The sequence below is a fragment of the Carettochelys insculpta genome, chromosome 3 (genome assembly GCF_033958435.1).
Source record: "Carettochelys insculpta isolate YL-2023 chromosome 3, ASM3395843v1, whole genome shotgun sequence".
Taxonomy (NCBI): domain Eukaryota; kingdom Metazoa; phylum Chordata; order Testudines; family Carettochelyidae; genus Carettochelys; species Carettochelys insculpta.
In genome coordinates, this window is record NC_134139.1 from 72,885,746 (window position 1) to 72,905,043 (window position 19,298).

At 45.2% G+C, this 19,298-nt stretch overlaps 1 protein-coding gene across 13 annotated transcripts in view; it reads right to left on the bottom strand.

Moving 5' to 3' along the window:
• The window catches only part of RYR2 (ryanodine receptor 2), a 975,983-nt gene that overhangs the window by 285,411 nt on the left and 671,274 nt on the right, over positions 1-19,298 (bottom strand). For all 13 annotated transcript variants that reach the window (XM_074990102.1, XM_074990110.1, XM_074990109.1 and 10 more), the window contains 3 exons: positions 16,946-17,023; positions 7,084-7,159; positions 2,706-2,832 (listed from right to left, as the gene is read on the bottom strand). In XM_074990102.1, coding sequence (XP_074846203.1) covers positions 2,706-2,832; positions 7,084-7,159; positions 16,946-17,023 — 281 coding nt within the window. The remainder of the gene's footprint in view (positions 1-2,705; positions 2,833-7,083; positions 7,160-16,945; positions 17,024-19,298) is intronic.

A 19,298-nucleotide genomic window follows, 5' to 3' on the forward strand; every position in this document is an offset into this window, starting at 1 on the left:
ATCACCTCTCTACATGTAAGCTCCAGCTCAGAGCCTAACAAGACTGGAGCTAGAAGAATTTGTGGGAGTCCCACAGGCTCTGAAAAGGGGCCAAAATGAGAGAGAGAGGGTACAGGAGTGGGCTGGGTGCAGTAAAGATGTTCGTTAAGTGGGTGCAGAAGTGGTGCTGGGGGTGGGGATATGGGGTCCGGGCCATCTACCTGGTGCAGTTCCCCAGAGGGAGTGCACACAGCTCTGCATACAGCAGGGAAGCACTCCCTATGGCTATGATTTGCCAATGGGAATGATGGAGAGGTGTTGCTGGCAGGGAGCGCTTTTCTGCAGTGCGTAGGAGGCCTCTTCCTTCACCCCTGCCAGGCAGAGCCCATGGGACAGTTTGGGCCCTGGCTTACCTGGATTAGACCTGTGAGGCTCAGGGCTCCCCACCCCAGGGCAGGTGCCAGTCACAGTGCCCCCTTGCTTGGCAGGAGCACCAGCTCCTGTGGGGAATAGGTGAGAGAATGTGCCTGGGACCAGTCCTATTCAACATATTCATAAATGATCCGGAAAAAGGCATAAACTGTGAGGTGACAAAATTTGCGGAAGATACAAAAGTACTCCAAATAGTTAAGTCCCAAGCAGACTGTGAAGAACTACAAAAGGATCTTAATAAACTGGGTGATTTGCAACAAAATGGCAGATGAAATTCAATGTTGATAAATGCAAAGTAATGCACTTTGGAAAATATAATCCCAACTATACATATAAAATGATGGGGTCTGACTTAACTGTTACCACTCAAGAAAGAGATCTTGGAGTCATTGTGGATAGTTCTCTGAAGACATCCACTCAGTGTACTGCAGCAGTCAAAAAAGCTAACAAAATATTAGGAAACGTTAAGAAAGGAATAGATAAAAAGACAGAAAATGTCCTATTACCTTTATATAAATCCATGGTATGTCCATATCTGGAATACCATGTACAGATGTGGTTGCCCCATCTCAAAAAAGATATACTGGGATTGGAAAAGGTTCAGAAAATGGCTACAAAAATGATAAGGGGTATAGAGCATCTGACATAGGAGGCGAGATTAATGATACTGGGACTTTTTAGTTTGGAAAAAAAGACTATTTGGGGGATGTCATAGAGATATATAAAATCATGACTAGTGTGGACAAAATAGGTAAGGATCGTTATTTACTCTTCACAACACAAGAACTAGGGGTCACCAAATGAAATTGATAGGCAGCAGGTTTAAAACAAAACAATAGGAAATATTTTTTCACACAATGCACAGTTAACCTGTGGAACTTCTTTCTGGAGAATGTTGTGAAGGCCAACACTATAGTAAAGTTTAAAAAAGAACTAGATAAATTCATGGGGGATAGGTCCCTTAGTGGCTATTAGCCAGGATGGGCATGGATGGTGTCCCTAGCCTCTATTTGCAAGAGTCTGGAAATGGGCGACAGGGAATTGCTCACTTGATGATTATCTGTTCCATTCACTCCCTCCAGGGCACCTGGCATTGGCCACTGTTGGAAGACAGGATACTGGGCTTGGTGGGCCTGTGGTCTGACCCAGTATGACTATTCTTATGTTCTAAATCGGGGGGGGGGGGGACGGCGACCAGTTCTTACAATCAACCCCACCTCTATTTAAAGCCTGCTTGGGCTTCCAGAGACTGCTGTTTTTTCACAAAACAACCTGCATCTGAGCAAAATGCAGCAAGGTCTGGAATGAAAAAGTGTAAGAAAGCTCACAGATGGAGCAATTATGGGACACCTGTCATTTCCACATGTCCTCAGGAAAAGTGGGAGGTGACCCTGCACCACTGAGTTAGGGACTGAGAGATTTAGTAAGAGTTAGAGCAAAAGCCAGCCCCGAGGCAAAAGTTAAAGCTATCAGCAGCAGCAGCTGGGCATGTGTGGAGACAACCTGGCCCAAGCACAGGCCAGTTCTCAGGCCACCTCCAAGCCACAAAGGGATCTAGCGAGGTTTTCTGAGAAACAAAGAGAGTCCTGACTACAGCTGAAGTGGGCAGAATCAATTCCTTGGTATGATGGGGGAGAATTTCAATCTTGAGGTCTGTCACCCTCAGTATAAGTCTGGATTTCAGAGGCCCCAGGGCAGTGGAAGGAGGTAGGAAGTGCTCCCCAGCTGTGGAATATAGAATAAATATCAGACACTGAAGCAAGGGAAACCAATGGAGCTGACAGTACTCAGGTACAGGGGAGTATTCTAGGAGCACTGAGTAACTGATACAGAATACCGCCCAAGAATGCAGGGATTAGACTTCTGCCTGGGCCCTGTGAACTAGGTCTGTTTCTCACCCTGCTCTTTCTCCTTTATTAACTTAGAAAAATACCTCTTACACTTACTCCTTCTAGATCAGTGCTGGAAAATCTTTTTTTCAGTCAGGAGTAACTGACGCACAGGAAAAAAAAACAAACAGATCAGGCTACACACAAGGAAAAAAAATAAAAACCTCACTACTTGCTTGGTCTCAAAAGTGAAATAAATAAATAAATGAATGAATAAATCCAATGACTCCTCCCGCCGCCAAAGTGTTAACACCCCTCATTCATCACTAACTAGGTGCATTTCTAAACCCTGTTATTATTATATGATACCATATATACAACATTTAAATCCTTTTATATTAACATAATATCATGGCTGTTTAATTATTTGGTGTGAAGCAAATTCAGTATTGCTTGTGAATTTACCTGGAGACAACATATCCATTGATCTGTAGAAACTTGAGAATATCCTGTGCTTTCTCTCGGTCTTTGGCTTTTTCTTTGGCTGTCAGTGTGTCATAGGGAACAAGTAAAGGATGGTTGCCTCCTCCTACTACAAAATGTCAAGAAAATGACCAAGTAGTTAGAAAACTGTGGTGAGATAGCATATCCTTTTTTGTGAAAAAACTGCGATAACATGCAGCGCTTTCTAGTTCACTGTAACAAGTAACGTACATGATAGCGTCCTCTTTACTGTAAAGTACCAATAATACACTTTTCTGTTTCACATTTTTTTCCGCACAGGATCTGTGAATATACACTTAAAGTATGTTTATAAACCTGACTTCGCACATATCTGTAGTTTAGTCAAATGTTCCCAAGAGCTCCAAATGTCACAGTAGCCTCCTATACTCTCCTCTATCACCATTCCCCTCCCACTGGGTAAAGGGGTTTTTAAAGGCAGTCTTAAGTGCGGCCAGTTGGCCCCAATTGACCCAGTGCAGCTTCCTCCCCAGCTGCTCACACTCTGCTTTTTAGCCAGCCCTGCTTTTCCCTCTTCTACTCACCCCCTGCTAGCCTTACCCTGTCACAATACCTACAATTGAGTGGTTATTGCTCGATAAAAGTACCTGCCTTGTCCTAATCTTGCTGTCCTTCAGAGTGTTGGCTGGCAGTGCGTGAAGGTGAGGTGCAGAAGGCAGAGGGTATATGGGGCAGGGTGGGGTACATGAGTGAGCTACTGCAAATCAGGGTTTGGTGTGTGTGCAGGAGGGCAGGAGTCAGGACAGGATACTGGGAGTGGGGCTGGGCTCTGGAACAGTGTAAGCCATGTGATATTTTTGCAGCAGTATAAAAAGAAAATTAAATTTACTAGGTCCACCTATGTGTTATTCCATACCTGATACCTTTCAATACCTCAGTGTATTCAGTACATCACAGCATACCTTCTAATATGCATATCTTCTAATATTTAACATCCAAGCCCATTGCCAAAACTTCCAATCTGCCACCAGTCTGCATACAACAGATCTACATTCTCATACCCCATTCTATAAGCAGGATTTTCAGAGCTTGTAACTTATAAGCAACGAAGGGTCCTGTGGCACCTTATAGACTAACATAAAAGTTTAGAGCATGAGCTTTCGTGAGCTAACTCACTTCTTCAGATGCTGGACTGAATCTGAAGAAGTGAGTTAACTCACGAAAGCTCATGCTCTAAACTTTTCTGTTAGTCTATAAGGTGCCACAGGACCCTTCGTTGCTCTACAGATCCAGACGAACACGGCTACCCCTCTGATACTTGTAACTTATAAGTGTCCATGACAGGTCCAGCACCGAAAGGCTTGGAAATCCTCACCCCATGCCCTGGGGCTGCCTCCTGCTGTCTCCCACTGAAATTCCCATCATGGGTTTCTCTCCCCCAAACAGTGACTTGACCTTCCACCTAACCACTAGGCCCAGCTGCCCCTCTCCACTCAAGAGATGCCCAGGCCACACGGTGCCCGTGTATCTCCTAGTTGCTGCCTGTGGGCCACTCCTTCCAATAAGCTCATAACCTGATAAATAATAGTTTTAGTCTTTAAAAGTGCTACAGGACTACTTTTTTGTTTTGTGAAGAAACAGATTAACATGGGACTCTCCCCGACTCCGCAGTCCTAGTTTAGCTAGCTCCCTCATCCCCAGGGCAAGGCTGGATTAATGCTTCAAATACCCCTCCCCAACCAAATGTTAAAACATGATCAAAATCACTTGTCTGGATATTTAACTCTAATTGAAAAGTCAAACAGGATCTATAGTAAAGTTTGTCCAGTTTTTAATTTACCATTCACAAATTTTTTCAAGAATTATTGATCCGTTTCAGATAGCTGCAAAAAATAAAGAATTCAGCTGTAAAAAGAATTCTTTCCCTTCTAAACCATTAACAACTAGGCAAAGTGGAGGAGCCAAACTCACCCTATTTCTCCCATCACCTCACGTTTTTCCACCTTCTCTCAAAGGGGTGGGGGGTAGGGCTGGGGCTCTGGACTTTGAGGGAAGGCACAGACAAAAAGAATGAAGTGGGGGGGAAGGTTAGCCTCCCCAAATTGGAGGGGGTTCCACCTGCCACACATGTCTGAGCAATTTAGAAGGGTCTGGGGCTTCCAAGCCATTTTAAATTGCCTTGGGTCCTGAGCACTTACCCCTTGGTCCCCATCTGTCAGTGGGCCAGGCTGAGACCCCCCCCCACCCCAGACCCCTGGGCCCTATCCTGGACTTCCTTTCTGCTGCACCCCAAACCCTTCATCCCAGGCTCTAATTCAGAGCACAACCTCCTAGATGGAGCACCCTCACCCCACCTGACACTTCTCACTTCTGGCCCAGCCTGGAGACGCCCCTCCCATATTCTGAACCCATAATTTTTGTGCTCACCCCAGACCTTAGGGGGCACCACAAAATCTAACAGCCCTGGCCTCCAGAAGAGTTAATCCAGCCCTACCAGCCCACTTCCATGAGACACCTGCCTTGTCCCCTTCTTCCTGTCTCTGCTCTCTCCTGAGTCCCATCTCCCATCCTTCGTGGGGCTCCTCCAAACCCACGATCCCCAATTTTACCCCTGGCCTGTACCCAGCTACCCTTTACTTCAGAGACTTGCCCATTTGCACTGCCTGTGGGCTACCAAGCTAAGTGCAACCCCCCTAGCAGCTGTCCCCACTTTCCCCCAACTGGCTGCCCCCCCGCACCTTTCCTTGACATAGGGTCCTGCCCTCCCTATCCCATTTCTATTATCTGACAGCAGTATGTGTGTGTGGGGAGAACCATGAGACACAACCTCCTCTGTCCTTCTCAGGCAGTATGAGACAAGTGCACAGCAACCAAGTAGCCTGGCTCTGGCCCTCCTCCACCTCCATCACACCCACCCATGACCCCTGGGGTTGCTGTTAACAGTGTGTTTAAACTATCTGCTTAAAGAGCCTGCAGACAGCTCTTTAAACAGACAACCCCAGCTGCTTAAGGAGCTCTCTCTTTAAAATTCAGGTCCGTGCTTTGCAACATACTGGACAATTAGCCTTTTTTTTTTTTTTTTTTTTTAAAAAGTCAGGATGCTCTCCAGGCAGCTAAAAATAGGGACAGTGCTGGCTAAAATGGGACAGATGATCACCCTATTTCAGGGCCACTAAGGAAAACGTACTTTTTGGGAAAGCCGTAATTATTTATTATAGATTATGTTTTAGCTATATTTTATATATTTTCAGGTCTTGTCTGAATACAACAATTTTAAATGACACTTTATTACTTTATATATATTTTATTGTTTTACAATTTTATTAATAGTGCATAAAATTTTACATGTAAAATTGTTATTTGCTCATATATAATAATTTTTAATTTAAATATAAGTGTAAGGTACCTTGCACCCTGGTGGCTCCCAGCCCAGGAGCTGCCAGGATTTCCCTGGCCCTGGCCAGGTCCCCAGGGCTGGAGCTGCCAGAAGGGCTCCATGCCCCAACGGGCACCAAGCCCCAGGTCTGCCACAGTTCTCCCTGCTCGCCAGCTGGCTCCCAGCCCCAGGGCAGCAAATAATTCAATGGGGCTGCACATTTGACATGTTTGCTATACATGCTTAATTTCTACGTTGAAAAACTAGTGGTGGCACTGTACATTTTACTAATTGGAATGTCAGTTATTTTCCTCATTCAAAGATGTTAAGAAAAAGAGCAAATATAGATTTTTTCCCTTTTATCTCAATTTATTTTTACTGTGCAGTGGTATTTAATGTTTGAATTGTGATTTGACAGCATTATACGCGTATTTAAACTACAGGTTAACAGGGCCACCCCTCTGAGACTATCATGTCTAGTAATGTTTGCTGTCTGGACCAGAAGAGATTAGACAGAATACACTTTTATCCTTGTGAAGACAAGGATCTAATCTAGGATTAATCACATTCATCTATTTAATCTGTAAGGAATATAATTTTTGTTTAATATATTGTAGACCAGCATGAACGAAGTCTATTTTTTATGACCAAGAGTCTGGTAACACAAGAGAAAGAAAAATGCAACATCAGCATCCAGATGATTACAAACTTTACTTAAACAAGCATTGCCACCACCCCCACTTTTTTCCTTTTTGAATTAATTTATAATGGCTCATGGACTGTCTCACTTTATTTACATGAAGTTTCTAATATTATTTTAGATATTCAAAAAAATCAATTTAAATATTATGAACAATTGTTTTGATGCCTGGTTTTTCAGGTCAATTTTAAATCAGTGGATTCATTTATTTTCTTTAAAGTGTAACACAAGCACATAATCTAAATTAGATACTCTGAACTTAAAATACCTCAAAAATATGCAAGCAAAAACCTCCAGATGATTACCTTTTGCTTCCAGTTCCATTTTCTTTTTCTTTGCCCATATGTTATGGTAGTTTTCAGCCATCATTTCAGCCATAGCCTTAAGAAAACAGAGAACTTCATGATTTATTTTATAATGGCTCATCTCAAACAATGGAAATTTTATATTTTATATTTATTATGCAGATGTTGCAATGGCATGTTAAGGTAGGCAATGAATAAACTTTCATTTACAGTAAACTCTTTCATATCTGGCAGCCTCAGGACTGAGAAGTTTCCAGATATTGAAATATTCTGCATAATAGAGAGGTCTACTTAGCAATGCATAACACTAAAGAAAAACAAGATTAGTTATTAAGAAATAAACAAATATGTGTGCTGAGCACTTTATTTGACAAAAACACTAATATTGTACACTGTAAATGTATACTGTATTTGCTGTATTTATTTGTATTTACTTTCACTATACTGCACTTATGGAAAATGTAATTAAAATTTACTTATGGTTAAAATGCCAGTTACTTGAGAATTCTGCATAATAGAATGCTGGGTATGAAAGAGTTTACTGTAAATGTTCAATTGAAAACTATCCCTTTTATTGATAAGTTAAACAGACAAATCTGGTACTCCACAGTCAAATGCAGTACATTTATTTATTCTGAACTGAATTTGTCTCTCAAGCTTGCACAAAAAACAAAAACAAAAACATAAACCAACCAAACAAAAATAAAACAGTTTTGTAGGAAGGACTACGTCAGGCTATGGGATAGATTCTATCGTCTAAGCCTGTAGGCCGGCACAGAGAAGCTCACATGGAATCAGAGAATGCTAGGGCTAGAAGGGACTTCAGGAGGTCAGCTAGTCCAGCCAGCTGCCTAAAGCAGGATCAACCCCACCTAAATCATCCCAGTCAGGACTTAAGAACCTCTAGGGCTGGAGATTCCACCATCTCTCAAGTCTCCATGTTCCTGTGGCTCCAGCACTTAGACCGTAATGGGTCAGCAGTGTCTCTGTACGTGTGTCTTTAGTCAATTGATCCATGCAACTGGAGACTTACTGCCACAATCACAATTTCACTTTTCATTACTATTAGGGGACTAGAGAGCTCCCATACTGGCTGTACCATTAGATGTTCCTGTAATTCTGCGAGGAAGCAAATTTGCCCTTCTTGTTTTAACATTTATCAGTGTTTTAGAATGTCTTGCTTAGTGCTGTGTAACAGGATGAGGTTTCTGAACACAGCTAGAGAAAGCAATCCAGGGTAACTTTGCTTAAAATCTGGGCTACTCACAGTCCCAGGCTGGTATTTTCTTATCACTAAGGTAAATCCAACCAACCACTGCAGCACTTCTGCCGGCCCCTTGGCTAGCCAGAAGCAAGACAAGCAAACCAACAGACTTCCCAGCTGCTATACCAGCCCAGACCAACAACCCCCAAATTAAGGTGACCTGTTTCACCCAACACCACACAGATTCTTCTGGGACCCAAAGCGTTCAGCCCCAGTTCCCGGTCAATATGTACCTGAATCTTGCCCCCAAAACAACACATTTGCCCAAATCCTTTAGATCTTAATATCTAAAAATTATTAACAAAAAAAAGAAGAACAGGGTTAGAGAGAAGGATTGTTAAAGCAATATTTTCTATACATCAATTTCACTTGATACAGGCCAATGGTGCTATATACAAATTCTTGAAAGTATTGCAAAGTCCATTTCAGGTTACTTGGTTTCAGTTATTAGAGAATTGTAGGTCTGGCCCTCTGGGGTTCACATGCTGGGACATGGATCCTTGGAGACAGGCACAGGTGACAAAAGATTCAAGACGGACACAGCTAAGTCCACATCATCCTTTCGTGTTCAGGGACCAAGCTCCTCTTCTTCCCATAGTCCTTTGAGGGTCCATCCCCACCTGACTCAGTTAGGCTGTCGTGGCAAACTGCCATTGGTTGCTGGTTTTGGGAGCACGCCCCAGCCATTTACATGGCAGGTAGGATGTATGCCCTAGGCATCTCATGTCAATTTCTTTGCTCAGGCCAGGTTACCTGACCAGCAGGCTGGATTCGAAGTCCCAAACCTCTAGGATGAAGATTTGACTGCTTGAGCCTTTGTTTACAGTGTATTCATCCTGGCTAGAGCTAAGTTCACACCTTTTGTTGTGAAGTTTATCGCTCAAACATTTTCTAATATAGTTATATAGCTAAAATCTATAACTTTACCATCATACACGATACAGACATATAAGTAGCATACACAGATTCAGGGCATCATCAGCTTTCAGTAGATACCTCACATGCCCCCCTGGGCACATACAATGGCTTCCATTTCTAAAATAAAAACCCAGTCATGTCGCATGTTGTAACAAAGGTTTGGGTTTCACATTTTTAACAGTAAGGTGAGCCACAGCTGGGCCGCCTGGGCAGGCTATGACCATTGTAAGGCATGCGCATAACTTGACAAAGGTGTCATGGGTTTAAGTTCTTCTACATGTTGAAAGGAGACAGACTCTGAACAGAGACAAAGGTTTATGTAGCTGCATCTAATATGCCTTGCCAGGCCACCCAGCAGTGCTTAGTTCATTTGCTGTAATATAGCCTAGGATCTGGGATTTCATTTGGATTCTATTGTGGTTTTCAATAGTTAAAACCTGCCTGAGTCTCTCAAACTTAACCAAATTGCTCTAGGAGGAAGGACAATGTGTAACATTCCTTTTACTCTAACGTGCATAGACTTAGCTCACATCTACATGAGAAGCCTCTGTTGACAAAGGAGACTGTTGGAAGGGATTTCCTGGCAAAACTTCTCTCCACAGATTGCATTTACACATACAAGCAGATTGAGAGCAATCCACTCTGTCGACAGAGCACAGCCTGACTGCCCGGACCTCACTTGACAGAATGGCTGATGAGAAGCTCTGCAAACAGGGCTGCCCCATGAACCAGAAGCCCTGTGAGTCGAGAAAAGTTCCCTGTAGCATCTACATGACTGAACTGTCGACAGAACATGGTTGAGAGAGGTGTTATACCTGAATGGGGAGAGGTATAACACTGCCAGCAGATGTGCCAGGTTTTGTTGACAAACTGTCAACAAAGTGCATTTGCCATGTGGACTCTCCATGGTTTTTTGTGGCAAAAGCTGCTCGTGTGGACATGGCTTTACTATGCAGTTCCTATTGCCATCATCACAATGTTTCATTGTCCAGTCCACTCATTTGGGGTGTAACTATGGATTTCGAATCAAGCTTAAAAAATTTGGCCATGACTTGCCTGTAACCTAAGACAATATCTAGGAAAATATGGCCTGCTGCATATATTACAGAAACTTCATGGGGAAAAGAAATCCATACATATTTAGTTTAACATTTCCAAAAATCGAGCCACCAACTTTTTAATACAGGTCAAAGCAGTTGTCTTTCCCAAAGTTATCAACTAAAGCGCTAAATTTAGAGTATGTAGGCCAATCTCCTACTTAAGATGTATTAAGATGTATTAAAACAGCATATTGGGGTGCATTAGGAGAAGCATTTCCAGCAGATCTAGAGAAGTTATTATTCTCCTCTACTCCGCGCAGGTGAGGCCACATCTGGAGGATTTTACTCAGTTCTGGGCCCTCCAGTATAGAAAGAATGGGGACACATTGGAGAGGGTTCAGCGGAAGGCAATGATAATGATTAAGGGGCTGGAGCACATGACCTATGAGGAGAGGCTGAGAGATTTGGGCTTATTTAGTTTGCAGAAGAGAAGACTGAGGGTGATTTGATAGCAGCTTTCAACTTCCTGAAAGGAGGCTCTAAGAGGATGGAGACTGTTCTCAATGTTGACAGATGGCAGAACAAGGAGCAATGGTCTGAAGTTACAGAAGGAGAGGAGTAGTTGGATATTTGGAAAAAGTATTTTACCAGGAGGGTGATGAAGCACTGGACTGCATTACCTAGAGAGGTGGTGGAATCTCCATCCCTTGAGGTTTTTAAGTACTGGCTTTCCATAGTCATGGCTGGGATGTTTTAGTTGGGGTTGATCCCTCTTTAGACAGGGACGTGGTGGGGCTGGACTAGCTGACTTCCTGAGGTCCCTTCCAGCCCTAGAATTCTATGATTCTATCAAAAACGACAGAATCCTTCAAAATTAATTACACCTCACGTTTGGAGATACACATATCATAGAGTTGGAAGGGACTTTGGGAGATCATTGAGTCCAGTCCTCTGCCTTATTGGTAGGGCCAAGCACGATTTCATTTTTTTTCAAATCTATTTTCCCCGGATCCCTAAATAGCCCCCTCAATGATTGAGCTCACAGCCCATGGGTTGAGGCCCATGCTCAAACCACTGAACTATCCCTCCTCCCAACATGTGCTACTCAGAAATGTTCATTGGCCTGAAAATTACTAGAAAAATTCCTCTATAATAATGCAAATAAAACTTTAGTTAAATTTGTTTAGCTGTGATTGATGGTATTGATTTCAAAACAGACTTGACTGATTTCAAAATAGGCTTCTAACAGAAAATTAGGTTCAAACATAAGTGGAGAAACTAGCTACTTTCAACCGTATCTGTATTGACTTCTCACTTGAGCTATAAACAAAGAGAAATGATCAGTGACAAATGGTAGTTAGTGTGGGGTAAAATGAGCCTGGAACTGGTATTCACAAAGTCCTGATTTCTAGTTTCTCCTCAGTTATTAAGTTAGGTCATAGGTAAATCACTTTCTTTTGAATTTCCTAATCTTCAATACCGGGCCAAATGCTAATCAACTTTCTTAGGATTAACTCATGTTTGTACGGCTTTTAGAATATGTGAAATGCTATATATGTGATAATATTCCTATAAAAATAATCCTTTTAAAATATCACCATTTATTTATCACTTGAGAAGTAATTTTATTTTAACTTGCTATCAATGATAACAATCTGTCGGAAGATAAAAATTTAAAATTGTGCTTCCATTATTTGAAGTACTTTTTCACCTTTTTTGTCTTCAGGAATACAATGTGCTTTGTCATGAGGCTGGCTCATGATAGAGCAGTGAAAAACAGCATACAGTAAACTCTTTCATCTCTGGCATTCTATGATCTGGAACTCTCAAATAATCAGCATTTTAACCATAAGTAAATTTTAGTTATATTTTCCATAAGTTCAGTATAGTGAAAGTAAATACAAATTAATACAGCAAATACAGCATAGGTTTACAGTGTACAATATTACTGTTGCTGGTAAACAAAATCTCTGCATACTTTTATGTTTGTTTCTTAATATTTAATCTCCTTTTTCTTTAGTGTTATGCATTGCTAAGTGTACCTCTGTATTATCCAGAATATTTAAATATCCAGCAAATATGCCAGAGATGAAGGAGTTTACTATATCATGAACTTTAGCTGTGTTTACACTACAGAAGTCACCGTTGACAGATCTTTCCCAACAGAACCTGTGTTTACAGAACACGTCCACACCAAATACAGGCTCCCTCTGTTGACTCCTTCTGTCAACAGAGAGTGCCCACACACCCTGACTGCTGTGTTGACAGAAATTACCTGGAAGGTAGGGTTGCATGGATGCCAAGCCCTTCTTGGAGCAACAGCTCAGCCCATCTTAAAGGTCCTCCCCCGGGCCGCATTTCCTGGACATGCCGAGGCTTGTATATCCCATGGAGGGACAGCAAAGCTAGGGCAGGGCTCTCAGGCTTGCTGAGAGAGACTTTCGTATTTCCAGTTAGCTATGTTGCCAGAGCAGCCCCCGGGCTTGTGCTGGCCACACCGATGGCTGCTGCAGCTTCTGCAGCATGTCATGCCTGCCATCCTTCTCCTCCTTCTCTGGAGGAGGGACGAGCCTGATCCATCCCATGGGAAGGAAACCATCATCGCTGCTGCCTTGCTGCGACAGCGCCCACGCCCCCGAGTCATCAGGTATGTCTAGTGCTACACCACCAGCTCAGATTGGTGGGAAAGGCTGGTAATGGGTGAGTGGGACGGCCAGCACTGGCTCCAGAATTTCTGCATATGGAAGGACACCTTTCTGGAGCTATGTGGCTGGGTCACCCCTGTCCTTTGCAGGGAGGACACCCACCTCCAACTCACCAATGCCCTGGAAAAGAGGGTAGCCATCTCTCTCTGGAAGCTGGCTGCCCCTGACAGCTACTGATCTGCCAGACACCACTTTGGCATGGGGAGGTCCACCACTGGTGCCATCCTCATGCAGGTAAGGTGCTCCCACACTCCAGGTGCTGTCCAGGCGGCGAGGGGTCGCAGCTCAGGGGGACACTTGGAAAGCAGGGGCGGAGGTGCGAGGAGGGGCAGTGGAAAGCGGGGAAGCCCTATCCCAAGGGCACTGTGCCACCCCACTCACTCACAGCCCTGCTGCACAGGCAGTGACCTCCTGGGAGGGGGCTAACAGGGTGGGGTGGACCGAAGGGGATGGGGAACATCCTGGGGCCAAGGGCCTGACCACCCCAGTGCCCTACCTGTGTGGCTCACCTCCTCCCCCTGCCAGTCATAAGGGTCATCAACTTCCTGCTGCTGCAGAGGTTCATCTGCCTGGACAATGTCGACACTGTGGTGGCTGGATTTGAGGCCCTTGGGTTCCCTAACTGTTTCAGGGCCATCAATGGGATTCATATTCCTATCCATGCCCCGGACCACAGTGTCTCACAGTTCATCAATAGGAAGGGGTACCAATCAATCGTGCTTCAGGCCATGGTGGACCACTGCGGGCACTTCACTGATGTGTACTACAGGTGGGCCAGCCAGGCACACAATGTGAGGGTATTCCAGAACTCTGGCATCTTCTGGAAGATGGGGGAGGGCACCTTTGTCCTCCACTGGGAGCTGGCCTTTGGGGACAAGGATATAACTCTCTACGTGGTGGGGGATGCTGCCGAGACACTCACGCCATGGCTCATGCAGCCCTATCCTGGACATCTGGATCCCAACCAGGAACTCTTTAACGTGCACCTGAACAGGGCCCGTTTGCATTTAGAGAATGCCTTTGGTCATCTGAAGGCACAGTTCTGGTGTTTACTCACTCACGCACCTAGACATGGGGGAGGACAATGTAGCCCAAGTTGTGGGGGCCTTTTGTGCCCTCCGCAATCTTCCAGAGGGGAAACGGGAGGCCTTTTTCCCATCAGGGGGCCAACCCACTGGCCAGGCCTATGAGGAGCCTGGCTCAGGCCCCCTTTGCCAGGCCCATCAAGATGGGCAGTGTATCTGGGAGGCCCTGTGGGAGTGATTCTTCCTGTGACCCCATAAACACTTCCCTCCTTTCCGAGGCATCCCCTGTGGGGGTTTCAAGCCTGTTGCCCTACCCCTTCCCCACCCTGGCCTCTCCCTTTGCCCACCCAGCCCCCCATTGTCCCTCCCCAATAACTAGACACAGGGGTTGTGAACAAATAAACCTCGACTTTTAACAGATGAACCTGTGTGCACGCCCCCCGTGCCGCAAAAATGAACTATTTACAAAGTGCAGTGGGTATGAACTATTTACAGTGAGGCTGGGGCTTGGAATGGGGGTGGGCAGGCATCACTCTAGGCAGTGGGTGGTAGGCCGTGACCCCAGAGGAGAGTGGGACACCTAGCAGCCCAGGCAACAGGATCCCCTTCTGCCATGGGTTTGGGGTCCCCGTAGGGGCTGGGGGTGTGGGCGGAGAGGGGCTGTGGCAGGGTCAGGCTTCACTGTGGGAGCCTGGAGAGGTGGGGCAGGAATGGTTAGGTGCGGCTGGGGAGAACGGGTGCCTGGGGGGCCACTGAAGACAGGATCCATCAGGTGAGGTCCAGGACAGCTGTGGGGAGGTCTGTTTGGGGAGAGGCAGCAGGGAGAGCAGGGACAGCTAGGGGAAGGGGAGAGGGGACTGCAGGAGGAGGGGAAGCAGTGGTGGGGCGCTGGCGGTGGGCACAGGTGGCTGGGCCAGCTGGTCCTGCCAGATGGCACTGGCGGTGTCTGGGGGGACACCAACTGGTCCCATGCCTGCCCTGCCACTCCCTGTCCCTTGCCCACTGCAACTCATCAGCCTGCAGCAGCTGCTCCATAATGTCAGCAACCTTCCTGATGGTCCTCGGTCCTCCTTGACTCAGCAACAGACCCTCCATCCACTTGGCCACCCATACCACTCTGACGCTGCACTGCACCCTGGTACCAGTGGTCCTGCGGCAGTGCCCAGCTCTGGCTCTGGCTCCTCTGGTGACTGGCTGGGCCTGGAGAAGAGGTGAGGCCACTCCCACCTACTGACAGTCCAGCTGGAGGGGGGACAAGGAGGCAAGATGGTAAGTCCTTCCCTCCACATGGTCCCAGGGGTGCTCCCAACCCCCCACCCTCACGTTCATGTAGCTTGAGGCACTCTTCAAGGGTGGGGGTGCTGCCTGTGTCCTGAAGGCATGCCTGCAAGCAGAGGATCGGGGTGCCCAGTGGTGTGTCTGGGGTTGGACTCTTGCCCCTGTGGCTGTCCCACCTGCAGCCATGTCGGGACAGACAGGCCCACTCCCCAGGGTCCTGTGGCCCTCTCAGCCTCCCCTGGGGCTGGTAGCGGGCCATTGCCTGTGCCCTGCAGCTGTGTGGTGGTACTGGGTGGACCATGGTGCCTTGAGCACATGTACAGGTGCTGGGTTCATAGGGTGGGATCCTGTTTGAGCTGGTCCAGTGGGAATTGCAGCATGCCCACCCTCACCCAACCCCCTGTCCCCAGGGTGTGCCCTCCGTGGAGTACTCACCAGCAGGGACCTCAAAAAAGTCCAGCGAGATCCTGGAGGTGTCCTGGCAGGAGGAGGGGCCTGACTTCAGGCTGACGGCCAGGTCCCATCACTGGCCATGGAGGTGGTGTTGCCCTCGCCCTCAGGCTGCTGCTTCCCTACGTGGCACTCTGGCTCTGTGCGGGTGGGAGGGCCTCCACAGAGGTATCCAGGAAGCTTGTGGTAGGGAGCTGTCCTCCACCTGAAGGAGCTTGTGCAGCTCCCTGCAATAGGGGCAGCTGGGCCATTGTGCCCCTGAGTGGCAGGCTTTGTCCCAAGCCTGGGTATAGCCCTGCTGCAGTTCCTTAATTTTTGCCCGGATCTGCTCCATTGCCCAGGTTAGGTGTCCCTGGTCTGCCAGGGCTGTGGCAACCCAGGAGTAGCCCGAGGCATTCTGCCTCTTGGCTGCTGGGTCTGGCAGCAATGTTTCCTCCACCCACAGGCTGATGAGGTCTCAGGATCCGTCCAAGATGGGCACACCTCCTCCTGGCTGTGTGTGTGTCTGGGAGCTCCTCTCCCTGCTGGGCCGGGCTGCTGCCATAACCATGGAGTGGCTGCAGGGTGTAGCTGTGGGCAGGCTGCAGGCACACCTGATGGCTGAGCTGCTTGCACGCTTCCTATTTCCTGGTATTGGTTTTCCAGGGATGCTGTCCCTTTAAGGCTGACTGGAGGAGCAGAGCATGGACGCTGTGGAGAACCCCTTTGTCGACAGAAAAGCATCTACACTACTAGTCTGTCAACATAATCTGTCTACAGAGGCTCTGTGCCTCAAACTTTCAAGACAGAACTCTGCAGGGAAAACTGTTGCGTTCTGTCAATAGAATCTCTACAGAATGCATTTGTAGTGTTGACACTCTAGTTTTGTCAACAGCAGGCCTCTTCCACTGACAAAACTTTGTAGTGTAGAAACAGCTTTCAAGAGCTACACATAAAAATAGAAGACTGATCCTGTAAGCTGTTGTGTGCAAAACTCCCATTAAAATCATCAGATGTTCTGCACACAGGGGGCTGCCAGGATCAATTGTTCCTAAAGAAAAGGTTAGGTTTTCAATCTTAACACAGTACCCTTTGAACTAACTAGAACTACAAGACACTGAACTTTTGTTTTACATAAATCCACAATCAAAAGAAAATGTAAGTCTAAAAACCAGAAAAGGCATTAACTACAATAAGACTTACATGCAGATCTCTGGAGAGGGTGACGTTGCTCATGTCAATAGCTCTAGGGCTGTAACCATGGGCAGCATCTACTGATACCTAAATGAAAGATGTGCAAGAAAAGTAATGAGGTCCTACAAATAATATGTGCAAATAGATTTATGACACTTAGATAATCTAGGCAAACAGCTAAAGAAAAAACATTCATGGTAAAAAGGAACACTCACTATTAATTGGCAGAAAAATAGAGCATTACATGAGAGTTATATACGTTTTCTTTTTTTCTCTCTCTCTCTTTTTTCCTGACTGCAGTAATAACTAAAAATGGAACAGGTTAACTGGAAACAGGGATAGATTTAAGAATGCACACTAATTAGCCAGATAGTTACAATGCCAATATAGCCAGTTATTTCCAAAGAAACATCACAATCAGGCAAAAATGTCCTTTGCTTAAATGTAAGTTCTGCCTGAACAAAGACTTCCCATTTGAACTCAATATGAAAAATACTGTGCTAAAGAATTATGGACAAACCACACCATCAAGAGGTCGATCAAAACTAAAACCATAGATCCCACGCTGTAGGAGAAGTTCAGATACACATGTGAATTAAAGCGTTGCAGTTTAACCCCATCACTACAAAAACAGTGAAACCAAAATAAAATGAGTAAATCCATTGTGTATCACTCTATTTAGAAGACTTTATCCTCTGTGGAATTTGATGCCTTTGTCAGAGGATGTCTTGGAGAATATTTTCATGGTATAATGGCTGGCATAGGAGGTGTAGCTATGAAAGGGGCATTGTTGAGATGTCCTATGTCTTGGCAATTCCCAACAATGACATCAGCTCCTCTGAGCTGCTGCTAGCCAGCGTAAATTAGGGCATATACCTCAAGTACTAGCCCAGCACTCAAGTGCCAGCAGTGAAGGACAATACAGAAGGACACATTTATATCACAATCCTTCATCCAAGCTCTCCCAAGGATGCAAAGGAGCCTAGACAGTATGCAGAAATGAATATATTGTCATTTCTGCAACCTTTTATACTAACAAAATACCACATTCACATTTCACAATGATAAAGGCTAAATGTTTAGACACTATGTTTAAACAGAACTGAGTTCTCACTGATTATCCAATCATGATTTTAGCAATGAACTTGAAAACAAGGATGAATTAAAAAATGTACTGAAAGGCCATGATATTTTCTCTCAAGCTTGTATTCTAGGACAGCACATTTAATTCTGAAAAGACCAGATTTTAGTATTGACAAGAGATCTGCTTTCTCGAATTTGCTTCAAGTACATGCTGGCACAAAGGGAATGAGGCCAGACAGAGTGAGGTACCAGTAAGTAGCTCCATGATTATGCTCACTAACAGTACAATCTTTTCAGAAAAAGAAAAATCCTCAATACTGTTGTTAGCACTTTTAGACTAGGAATGTTTGAAAATTTTGCCAAAAATATTTTTGACAAAAAATTGAGTTATCTAAGAAAAATCCCCCAAAATGATGTGTGTTCCATGATTTTTTTAAACTTTTTCATTAAAAAAGCAAACACCCAACATTTTTCAATTTCGTTTGTTGCTATGGAGACACATGTAAGTTGTAATTTGTTTATCCTGGTCCCTCTTCTTTTACATGAGCTAAAGACCCAAATTATATCTCCCATGATGCATCTCCTTTCCTCAAAGAAAAATGGTAGTGAATCATAGGTGATTATAATCCAGTCAGGATGTCTGGCTTATATGGGATGATCAGAGCATGGGAGACTTGAACCACAACTCTCCTGGCTGGGAAGAAGGGTGCTTTCGAAATTGGGGTTTGGCTACTCTGCAGCTTGAAAGCAGAACTTTCGATGCTCCTGGTGTCCACAATTATGCAATTGAGGTGCTGAATATTCATATCACCCCCTCATTAGCATTTTGGACCCGCTTAATTTACATGCCCCTTCTGAAAGGGAGGGGCATATGTGGACGTGGACAAAGAGCACCCCCTTTTGTAAGCTTCTTTCTAAAGAAAACATGTAGACACTCTGCAGGCCCTTTGTTCTGAAACAGCAGTCCCCCTGGGGCCTGATTTTTCAGTCTTGGGCCCATTCTTTTGAAAGAGCAGGGGCTGTGTGGATGCTCTCATTCAAAAGAGCACATCGCTCTTTTGAGCCACTTTTTTGTGTGTGGACACGCTCTTTTGAAAGAAGCTCTTTCAGAAGAGATCATCTGGAAGGGCTTCTTTCGAAAGATCTCAGTAGCACAGATGTAGCTGAAGAGGCATGATTTTTAAATTGAAAAGTCTATTTAAATTTTAGGCCACTGCTACAACAAAACAAAGTTAGAACTTAAATTTGTCATTTGAGCAGGATAACTTGAAAGACAAAA